General features: G+C 33.6%; 1 protein-coding gene across 1 annotated transcript in view; it reads right to left on the bottom strand.

Annotated features, from left to right (window-relative positions):
• The window catches only part of FGF7 (fibroblast growth factor 7), a 48,491-nt gene extending 39,623 nt beyond the window's left edge, over window positions 1–8,868 (bottom strand). Inside the window, exon 1 of the mRNA XM_049781481.1 lies at window positions 8,278–8,868. Coding sequence (XP_049637438.1) covers window positions 8,278–8,563 — 286 coding nt within the window. The 5' untranslated portion in view covers window positions 8,564–8,868. The remainder of the gene's footprint in view (window positions 1–8,277) is intronic.
• Between the last annotated feature and the right edge of the window lie 3,692 nt (window positions 8,869–12,560).

The raw sequence follows: 12,560 nt of genomic DNA, 5'->3' as shown, positions 1-12,560 counted from the left end.
AAAATCTCCTGAAAACTACAGGATGTTGCCCAACTTCCCTTCACTCACATCCCTCTCCCATTAAAGTAGAGAAAATGGAATTTTTTTTAAAAAAATCATCCAGTAATGGTCTCCAATATTTCCCAGGCAGTCCAATTCTGACTGATTCCTATGTGGCATTCTCATACAAGGGGTGGTGGTGCAGATTTCCCTTTCTGTATGGATTACAATAGCCCAATGCCACCTCCTCCAATTCCAACAGATATAGCTCAGTCCCACAACTTAACCTAATGAAGCTTCTAAATTTATTTTAGATCTTGAAGTCCTGGACCAAGTGGCCAAGAGACACCTCAATCTGATGGAAAATTTATGTTGTAATCTATCAAACTCAATGAGAAGTACTCTAAGAAGTAACACTTCTAGAAGGTTCAATTTATACCCTAGCAAATTCCTAGATACTGAATTTAGTAACACCTTGAAGAGAGATCAGAATAATTTCAAACTGACCTGTGTTGTTCTTGTTTGGATAATTTCTGAATGTTTTGATAAATTTTGATCATTCCTTTGCCTTTGTGCTGACCACTCACCATGAAGCAAATTTTTGCCTACATAGACAGGTTATGGTGGTGGGTGGGAGATTGGGGATGCTAGTGAGGGAAGGTTACACTGGTGGTAGGATTAATGTTGAAACATTCAGTGCCTGAAATGATTATTATGAACAATATGGTCATTCATGGTGTTATAGTAAAAATTAGAGGGAAAATCATGTTCACGTCATCCCTTTTCAACAACTATTTGTTGTATACCCATGTATTTAAGGTTTGTAAATTTTATTTAACATATGCATCATGAATTAATCCTTCCAAATTGAGCTAACGTATTCATGACCTTACAAGCTAACATGTTTTTCTTTTTTTTTTCTGGTGAGAACCCTTATGATTATCTATTTAGCAAAATTTCAATTTAATTTAATAATTATAGGTAAATTGCTATTTATTGGATCTCCCAAATTACTCTATCTTTCTACCGTAATGCCTCCCTATATCAACCTCCTCAAAGTTCCTGGAAACTGCCATTCTACTTTATTCCTTTCAGTTTGACTATTTTAGTTTTCACACACAATATATTTTCCAGCATTTGGCTTTCAGTTCTGGCTTTATTTACTCAGCATAATACTCTTTACAGCATGCTTGTTGCTATATATGGCTAGATTTTTCTTTTAATTCGTTAAAGTCAATTTCATAGCCTTTTTTGTGACCCCAACACAAAATCAAAGTTTGGGATTTCTGCCTAAGAAAAAAATGATAGGTGGAAATGCTCACTCTGAACTGGGTGTGGAAAGGAGGTCAAGTCATATACAAGATACCCGCTCAGTAACAATATTGCAAATCACCATGTCTAAAAGGTGGGGAGGGGCGGAAGGTAGGGAGAGGGGGGGGAGAGAGAGAGAGAGAGAGAGAGAGAGAGAGAGAGAGAGAGAGAAGAGAAGAGAAGAGAGAAGAGAGAGAGAGAGCGAGAGAGAGAGAGAGAAGAAGCATGTCAGTCATAGAGACAGGCTGAGGGGAGACAAGGGAAATATAAAAGGTGAAGGAGTTTTATTTTTGTTTAGAGAAATTGGAAATGAAGCTGGAGGGCATTATGCTAAGTATTTCTCAGACTACTTATTGAGGTAGACTAAAAGAATAGCAGACAAAATCAAAGCAGAGGGGAGAGGGACATCAGGAAGCATTAATTGATGTTATCAGTGTTAGTTTTACAAGAATACTAAGACCTAGAGTTAAATTTAAAGTAGAGTGCCAATAGTTTACAAAATTTCATTGTGTACTTGCTTAGTTGTTTGCCAAGAAGGCAACAGAGAGGGGTTGGAGAGATAGCATGGAGTTAGGGCATTTGCCTTGCATGCAGAGGACTATTGGTTCGAATCCCAACATCCCATGTGGCCCCTGAGCCTGCCAGGAGCGATTTCTGAGCATAGAGCCAAGAGTAACCCCTGAGCACTGCCAGGTGTGACCCTAAATAAATAAATAAATAAATAAATAAATAAATAAATAAATAAATAAATGAAGGCAACATAGAGTAGTACATTGTGCAGGGTGCTTGCCTTGCATACCATTGACCATGGCATCCCATATTATTTCTTGAGCACTGCCAGGAATAAACCTTAAAGTACCACTGGGTGTGGCTCAAAAACTATAAAAATTGTCAAGCTCGATCTTAGGTTAAATGCTCTTATCATGAAGTATTAATAATAATAGGTCATGAGGAAAGTTTCTAAAGTGATAGATATGCTTATATCATATTATGTTTTCACAGATATATACTTCTATTTAAATTTTATAAATGATGAGAACTTTGTGTGGATCAACCATATACTTCAATAAAATGTTCTCCTAGAAAAAGAAAGATTGACCCAAAAAAATAGCCCAAAAGACTGGAGTACATAATTTTTTATGTGGGAGCTCTGGACTGACCCTAGCACTGCATGGTCCTCCAATCACCACACTAGAAGTGCCAGATGTGTGGTCCCAAATCAAAAAAATTTGATGTTTTAAAGAGTGAGGAGTTCATGTTAACTCATTTAATTTAATGAATTCTCTTTTTTTTCATAATACTTACATATACTCAGTTTTTTCCTTTTATTCCACATTCTATTGTTAAAATTAAAATGTGGGAAATATTATATTCCAATTGTGATATAAAAGGAGCCACTGTGCCATCAAAAAGTATTTTAGAGAGAGGAAGTAAACCACTCCTTAGAAAAGAAAGTTTTGCCTTAGCATACACATATCTAGAACAAAATTTGCTTCAAAAACATTTAACTATTCTGATAGACCCTTGAGGACCTCCGGTCTAATGTTCTTGAGCCACTGAGCCACTGATCCAGTGCCAGACCACAGGTGTAGAAATAGAAGAAACCACTGGTCTAGCATCTTGTTATAATTGCTGGTCTATGGACCAGTAAGTAGAACAGGTTCCAGTCCTTGGGTATAAAAAAGCTGAAGAACACAAGGCTGAAATTCTTCACTATCAAGGTTTTTAAAATTGGAAGTTGCTGATTTTGCTGGTACTAATACCTGTATACCTAGGAAACTATCTGAAGATATTCACATCTGCATGTCTTTGTGATTCTGTGTAATAGGACCTATTCTTTTCTGCAACAAACTCATTCAGCAAAAATCCTTCCAAAGAAATACCATCATTTTCCTGGCCAGTTCACCCATTGAGATTTCAGAGGTCAAGTAGACCCAGATTTTATTTATCACATCACTTAGAGGTTCATTCCTATTACATCCAGGGGATCCAAGTTGAACTAGAATTCGTATTCAACTATAAATAATGTCCCCCACTGTTTTTTTTTTAAATTGACTTCTCCTGGATTTTATTTTTTATTTTGAAAATGCTCATTATTTTCACTTTTGTAAGTTACTAATAACTATTTGGAGTATATGTGAGTTTACTATTTCCATTAGACATATTTACTAGCTACTAGTGGATATTATTATTGAATAGGCGCTATCCAAAGAATTGTTGACAGTTGAATTGCTGAAGGTTTTGTGGCCAAAGTGAAATCCAACAACAATGTGTTTATTTTCTTTTTGCCAATTGTTAGGCCATATCCCGTCACAGTCTAACCATCCAGAAGGGAATATTGCTAAATTGCTGGCCAATTTTCAGAATGGCTAAGCCCTTTTCTTGCTATGGAATTTGCAATGCTGAATTACAAGTGAGCCATACTGTCTCCTGGACAATTGAGTATTTCCTTTTTAAAAGAAATAAGAGATATTGAACATTTTGGGAAGAGCAAACCTGTTTAGTAATTGGATGTCAAGAGCAAGAAAATCATCCTGAGTTTTCTGTTCCATGCCTGCCTGTCTCTTGGGATAGTTTTCTGTTGACCAGGGCACTGCTGCTGTCTCTCACTCAGCACCTCAATTCCCAGCTTAAATAGCAGTGTTATTTCTGTCAGATGTAGAGTGATTGCTTCTGTCTGCTGATGGACCGACTGATCCAATAATTATCCAAACTCACTCTCTGGTCTTGTACCTGTGGGAGTGTTCTGACAATAGTAGTGGCAGTAGGGACCATCCACTTCCAGTTCCTCTTTGATATTTTTGATGCTCACCTTCCCCAGAGAATATTTATTTCACAGGGCAAGGAGCACCTACACTTTTATTGCTCGTATTTTTAGTTCAGGTCAGGTTCCAATTTATTGCGTAGAAATCTATTTGTAATGCTAAATGTGGCACCACCAGAGAGAGTAAGTTAAGAAGAGTGACTTTATGCCTCCTGTTAAGAACAAAATGCCTTTCTAAGACCAGTCCCCTAGCAAGATTTTCTCTCTCTAATCAAAAGTCATAAATACATAAATGCCTTCTGATCCTCATGATTTTCTGCATTTACATGGTTGGTTCTTGTTTATATGCTACTGGTATCTTATTGATGTTTGCTTCCTTAATGTACTTTTTCTGCTATTTATGCTCTCTCATATAAATTTAAAATCATTTACAAGACTAAAATTAGAATTTTCACAATCTGAGGTGGCTTAAATTCCTAGAGCTGTCAAATTCCTTTCCTGGCTGCTTCTCTTCCTCCAGTCTGTCCACCTATCCCAGCTCAACACCTTCTAGAAGCTTTAAACACTCAACTTTTTCACCTCTCCTACTGACTCCAATCCATCACTTAGTGATAACTTATAAACCACATTCCTATGAGGGAGTTAAGCTTCTACTGGTGAAGTGAGCAATCCTTTAAGACCCATTAACATCCTGTGGTTGTCATTTCCCCTTTCATTGAAAACAAAGATGTGACAATGAATTAGGGATATTTTAGAGTAACCCCCCAAACAATTAGGTTTCACATCTAATGTTTCATACAAAATTTTATGATCTAAGACATGAAGATCATTACTATCTTAACAGACCTCCAAAGAAGGATTTTTAATAGCCTATTAACAGATTCAAGGTATCAGAAGATTGAAAAGGAAATTTGGAATTTGACTCTGATCTTCACCACTTCCTGACCACTTCTTGACCTGGTGCACTTTTATCTGATAGAACATTTTCCAGCCTTTTTACATCTGTGGTCCAGGGCCTGTTTGTACTGGTCCACAGACCCCAACTTGTAACCAAGGCAGGAAACCAATGATTTTCAACCTCTCTATAATTGTGGACCAGCACCAGTTTATGGTTGAAGACCACCATACTAGACAACCTAACTACCATTTAGACTCATTTTAATGAAAGTAGGAAGACAATATAATTCAGTTAGTGACTGAGGAATGTAAATAATGTTGATTTTTTTAGATTTTAAGTCTCTAAACTTCCTTGACTTTTTCTTCATGAATTTTATACCTTGGTATTGTCTATAAACAACAGTTACTTTGCTCTTCTTTAAAAGAAAATTTGTGGGTCAGAATGATAACACAGCACATAGAGCATTTGCCTTGCATGCAGCCAAGCCGGTTTGATCCCTAGAATCCCATATGTTTCCCTAAGTCTGCCAGTAGTAGTTTCTAAGTGCTCAGGAGTGACTTCTGAGTGCAGAGCCATGATTACCCCTGAGCATCACCAGGCATGACCCAAAAACAAAAACAAAATTGGAGATTGGCTCTTTGTCAACAGAATATAAGCAAAACTTGATAACTATTTTAGTTTACTTAAAGGATAATGATGACAGTTTACTTTTCCATGAGAGAAAAACATGTATATACTTGATATAACCTATGAGAATAAAGATTTTTTTACATAACATATACCATGTCATTTAGTATGACATGTTTTATGTTTCTGTCATGGTTTATGACATAAAATGACTTCACTTGCCTTCCTACCTTTCTTCTTTATTCTTTTCTTTGTACCCTCCCATCTTTCTTTCTTTCTACTAAAAAGTTATGTTAAAGGAGAACTGCATTAACTAGATTGGTTTTATAGCTACTCAAGGTTAGCACTAAATTTTTTTTAACTAAAAACAACTTCTATTTTTGCATATTTAAATATGCCTAGTGTTATAATTTTAATATTTCTTGATGCAAAGTAAATATTATTTTATAATTACCTTTCTTTGGGCGTATTTTTGATCAAAATTATTATATTATTCATTTTACTGGATTTTACATTTTATTTTACCTTGTCATTTTATTTAAAAAATTTAAAAGAATTAGCATAGAGTAGTAGATAGGCTTTGTAAAACTCTTGCTATAATTTGAAATTATTTCTTAGAGCTCAGCATTGAGATAATCAGAATATTTTTACTTTTTATTTTTAACATTTAAGCTTTTAATGAATCTATGCTTTTTAATACTGTGTTATTTAAGGTTATTTTGTGTTAATAACCTGTTGTGTCAATAACACTTATTAAATACAACGTACTTTTCCCATCACCTTTCAACTATTCTGTGTTTTCTATTCTGTTCTTCTGACTTCTTTGTGCATGTAATACCACAATCATTTCATTATTGTTGCTTAGAAAATGTTTTTTACACTTTTCTTGATAAAGACAGACTTTCAGATAAATTTTAAGATTACCTTTTGATTAAATACTGCTGATTATTGTTCACCTTATACCATTCAATATGCATGAAAATGATACAAGTTCTTGAATTTATTGTATACACGATATATATCCCATGCTTTAGAATAGAATATACTAAGAACTTGAAAGTATAGTGTGATTAACTACATATATTCCACATTTTACGTATAAAAAATGAAGAATTGTACAAGATAGGAAATTGTTCCAAGACTACTTAGTGACAAGAATTAGATCTATGTGTTATAGCTTACACCTGGAATTAGATATCACCAGGTTTCATTTTCCATGATAAATCTCAGTAACTTATTAATAAATAAGACAAATCCTATCATTCATATTTAAGTGGCTATACATACTTAATCCTCTAAATATTTGTTTAGTTAAACTTTAAGATGGCCCAATTAAGTAAGACTAACATGATAACTTTATTAAGAATAGTAGTAAAACCTAAACTATTAACATATAATTCTATGGCCTTGCATTCTTAACATGAATAAATATAAGTTGGAAACATAATTTCTCCAATTTTTATTTATTATTTTAGAAACATAAAGGAGCAACAGAAGCTTTAAGTATTTACTCTAAATCTGCACCGTGCTAAGCAATGTTTATACTATTATCCCCATACATTCTGCTTAAATACTTTAGCATACATAGTACTATAGAATGATTTACTAACAGCATTTTCAAAGACTAAAAGTACAATAAAATTAGAGTGTTTAATTCTTTTTTTGTTCTGTTTTGGGGGCCACACCCGTTTGATGCTCAGGGGTTACTCCTGGCTAAGCGCTCAGAAATTGTCCCTGGCTTGGGGGAACCATATGGGATGCCGGGGGATCGAACCGCGGTTCTTCTTTGGCTAGCGCTTGCAAGGCAGACACCTTACCTCTAGCGCCACCTCGCCGGCCCCATAAAGTGTTTAATTCTTAATGTATATATTCTAACTTAATGCTATTAAAAATTGTTTATTATTCACAACTCCTAAAGAATAAATCCAGTCCTGATCTTTCAAATTGAAAACAATAACTGATTCTGTGGTGAAATAAAAATCATATTAATTAGATCATGAAATTAGCTTGATCTTTGAGCTCACTGTTATTTTCTCCTTCATATTTAATTCACACTTTCTCTTTAGGCAACACAGGACTTTTCTAGCATAGAAGATCTATATAAAGAAAATGTTTGGAGGACATTATCTATTTTCTGCTTGTGTAAATAATCAAGCAGCCTAGGAAATAGCAATCTAAGCTTATTAGGTCTGAACAGATTATTAGAACACTAATCCCCTTATTTTATAGCTACACACAATTGCATAAATTACATTTTAGTCCAATTAAGTACTGTGATCACAGAAAGATCCCTTCAATGTAAATTTTAAAATACTCTTTCCTCAGGCTAGTGATTAGTAGTTTAATAATCATTTACTAAAAACAGTATTAAATTTCCTAATGAGTTTTGCTAAAGAATCAGTAAGTCATATTTTATTGTAAATAATGATATTTAATTCTGCTTATCCTGAGAGAACTTTAGTTTGGTAGCAGAAAATATGTTTTTTAATTGGAGTGGCTTGTCAGCCCTAACTGTACTCTCAGTAAATTTATCCTGTTCCAGGATATATTTTTAGAAACATACAGTTTAATTCTCCAAATTTTGAGAAATTAGGGGATATTTCATATTTTTAAAAAATGCTTAAAAAATGTGCTACTTGAATATTGTTTCACATATTTTAATATTACTAAAACATCATTGTAAAATAAGAATACTTACTATAATCGTTCTTCTTCTCTAGTGTCCCTTTCACTCTTCCTTTTTTATCAATCCTCAGATACCACTGTGTTCGACAGTAAAGTCTTCTCACTCTTGTATCCCCTCCTTCCATGTAATCATAACTTCTTGTATGTCGCTCAGGGCTGGAACAGTTCACATTTGTGGCCATTTGCTCTGGAGTCATGTCATTGCAAGCTAAAGCTATAGTGCCCACTAAACAGATAATGTGGAAGAACGATCTGTAGAGCAAAGTTGGCAGGATCCATGTCAGTATCCATTTGCGCATTATAGTGTAGTGCTCCAGGTGTTATTCATGAATAACATAATGAAAATTGAATCTTGAATTGATTGCTGCTCCTAGGTTATCAACCTTCTCCTATCTTTTAACTGTAGAGTGATTTAAGAAACAGTAGCTGTTCTCCAAGTTGTTCGCCCTATGCTTTTAGTAGCTGATTGTCATAGAGGATTTCTCCTTAAAGAAGTCTGTTATATCCGTATGAAAAAAGCAGGTTGTAATGAACTCAGTTGCTGTCACGCTGTTTGCTACTTGACTTCTGTTCACAATGAGAGATTAAAAATGGGGTGGGGAAGAGAGAGGAAATGAAAATTGTATGTATAAATTTCAGTGGGTAAATAGCATTTTTAATATTCAGTGCCATTTATTCTGGGAAGATATGTTTATAAACAGCTTTTTACTGAGGATTTCAACATCTTTACCTTCCTGTTATGTATAGATATATAAAAGTTATGCATTGATAGAGAAAAAACAGAATATGATTGTGCCATTCATCTTAGTTGCTACTTGGTAAAAAATACATCTTGTAATGAGAGCTATGGATTTAAGCTAAGTTTAAAATTATTATTAACAAAGTAAAAATTCTTCCTCTATATTCCTTCACTATATGCTCTTATGCAAAATCATAATGGTTTTCTGCTGAACTGCCTACATTTCTCAAGTTACAATGTCAGGATTGCTCTGGAGAACTTCAGTCTTATCTTTATTTAAGTTCCACAGCCTAATTACTCTAGATAATTATATGATCCAAAACTCTGATAACTTTACTCTTCCCCTCAGCACGAAAACTTTAGAGAACTATTAGAAAAACATTAAGCATTATTTTTAAAGACAAATAACAGTAACTTACTTGTTCTGTTGATAACAGCTGGATACACAAGAATTCCATGTCTGTTGTCTGCCTTGTGCAACTTGAGCCTTTCTACTGTAGCTACAAACTATTTCTCAGCTGAGAAATTCTCCAGCAGAATCATAATTGTTTCCATAAATCAACAGGCAAGAGGGTTTTCTCTGTGTGTGAGTGCATGAGTGCTTGTATGTGTGTGTGTGTGTGTGTGTGTGTGTGTGTGTGACAGAGAGAGTGAGAGAGAGAGCGAAAGAGAGAGAATGTGTGTATGTGTGTGGTGTGCAGCCTTTTTATTCAGGGCTTTTCGATAAATACCTTTGCTGACCTCATTGGAAGCAATTAAAACTTAACCAGTAAGCTGTTAGTTTAATACAACAGCGAGAGTAAAAGGAGACTTGTATAGGATTCAAGGATTCACTCAATGGTCATGAGAGGGAGCTATAAACAAAGTTTAGGTTTAAATCTAGTGGATACCTACTTGTAAAAACAGATCTATGATTTCTGAAATAGTCAGAGGGAATTTTAGAGGGAATTGCAGAACATTTTTATAACATAGAAGTAGTATATACATAAAAAATACTCCTTTGAACCCATACATTAAAGATCTATTAAGAGGAAATCATTCCCATATACTTGTGATACATGCATTTCTACTGTTACTTCTTTTTGCTCGGAATTTTAGAATGAAACTATAAGTATATGTGTATATACAACTTAGTGCCTTAAAGCACTCTTCAGCTGATTAACATGTATTTTCATATAAAACTATTTTACCCTTGCATATGAATATAATTTTCTTGCTTATAATCCTATGCTAAAAATGAAAAGACCTAGATTCTTATTTGAATCTAGCCACTAATTTCCAGGATGACCTTGAACAAGTCACTTGACTTTTCTGAGTCTTAGCTGCTATATTTATTTAAAAAAATGTGTTAGTCTAAATGACTTTATAATACCTTTTAGTTTTTAAAATCCAATGACTTATGACATACTAGCTACGAGTATAAGAAAGAAGTTATACTTTAAAATTTATTTTTTATAAAAATGTAATTTAAAATGGTTTATAATAGTCAAAAAACTAGTTTTGGCCTTGCCTCAATATAAACAGTGGCACAAAAAAACAAATGCTAGTTTATAGTATAAAATAAGAACTTTAGCTAATGTGAATGAGGACAAGCTATTTTATTTTTAACATAATTTTTCCTCAATCTTAATTATTGGTTTTACATATAGTAGCTTATATAGTGTTTCTATTAATTATTGAAAAATAATTGCTTTATTAATATTAATCAGTATTTAGGGATGTGTACTAAAATATTCCATATTAATATATATGCATATATTTGTCTACATTGTAGACTCTACACCAATGGTCCTCAAACTACGGCCCGCAGGCCACATATTGTATTTATTCCCATTTTGTTTCTTCACTTCTAAATAAGATATATGCAGTGTGCATAGAAATTTGTTCATAATTTTTGTTTTTACTATAATCTGGCCCTCCAACAGTCTGAAGGACAGTGAACTGGGCCCCTGTTTAAAAAGTTTGAGGACCCCTGCTACATACAGAGATACACACACACACCCCACACACCACACCACTTGAAGTACACCACATTACCACCAGGTGGTGCATGTAGACCAAATAGGAAAAGGAAATTAAATTCATTCAATTGGATTATAGTTTATGTGATTTACCTGTGCTTTGGGACAACAGAATCAAAAGTACAAAAACATTAAGGATACTCAGTTACTGTTTAGTCATGCAAAACTGAAATGTCTAAGTTTATTAATACAGAGGCTGGTAAGTTCATATATATTACATCAGTTGAAAATTTATATAGAGGTAAAAATCATTTGATTATTTTATTTCTCTTAAAGGAGAAAATAATAAGGAAAATAAAACTATATATGATGACAGATTCTCACTCATTTGGCAGGAACAATAGTGAACATATGTAAATTTCTAGATCACAGAAATTCCTATAAAAATTGAAAATTATTGAGGCCAGTAAGGCATCTATCTGCCTTGTACAAGCTAGCCTAGGACGAACCGTGGCTTGATCTTCTGGTGTCCCATATTGTCCTCCAAGTCAGGAGCGATTTTTGAGTGCATAGCCAGGAGTAACCCCTGAGCATCACAGGGTATGGTTCAAAAACAAAAAAAAAGAAAGTTATTGATATCCATTTCACATATAAAGATATTCAAGGGCTATTACTCTACTTAATATTGCTGCCTCTACTCTACCTTAATTAAGAAATCTATAAATATAAAGGTAAGTTATTAGTAATTAAATGTACAAGACTTAAAGGCAATTGAAAGCTTAATGTAGTAAACACTAGTACCTCCTTAAAATCTACAATAGTTTCACAGAAATAGTATAGGAACTAAGGCACTTGCCTTGCATGTATCCAAGCCCTAAATTTAATCTCCCATGCCGCATATTATGCCAACCACCTTCAGGAGTGATTCCATGAGCCCCAAAACAAACAAAATAAGTTATATAATTCAACTTTATCTGTACTAGTTAACTTTAAATTTTTAAAAAAGTTAAATATTAAAATGAGTTGTGCACTGTGTTTTTAGCAATCATTGTACGTGTGGCTTGAAAATCCACTAGTAATTTAACTGGGAAATATACTAGCAAATATTTAACTAGTAATATTCTAATTTTCAATTAGAAAACTATTGGTGTGATGAATAACAATCCAAAATAGAACCACAATCTGTTTATCTGTTTTATAGTATTATGAAGAATCACACTTAGATCTCATATAAAACCTATTAAATTTTAACTTAAAGAAAACTTCTCCAGAAATAGAATAATTTTCTCTATCTCTATATTGAGATATTTCTATTGTTTTGAGGTTTATTTTTATTGTTTAGTTTTAACATTGACAAGCAATTCATTACTCTTATTTTATTTTAATTTTTATTAAAGCACTATGGTTTACAAAATTATTCATAGCTGAATTTTAGATATACACTAGTTCCACAGTCAATTCTATCAATGTCAACTTCTCTTCACAAATGTTCCCAGGTTCCTTTCCATACTACCCCTCCCATTTTTAAAAAGTTCATTTGTTAAAGTATGGGTCTCATGATTTCAGCATTGTTATACTGTGCTTTGGGTATTTCGG

The sequence above is a fragment of the Suncus etruscus genome, chromosome 10, assembly GCF_024139225.1.
Source record: "Suncus etruscus isolate mSunEtr1 chromosome 10, mSunEtr1.pri.cur, whole genome shotgun sequence".
Lineage (NCBI taxonomy): Eukaryota > Metazoa > Chordata > Mammalia > Eulipotyphla > Soricidae > Suncus > Suncus etruscus.
The sequence above is the reverse complement of the archived record's forward strand: the minus strand, read 5'-3'. Positions and strand labels throughout refer to the sequence as shown.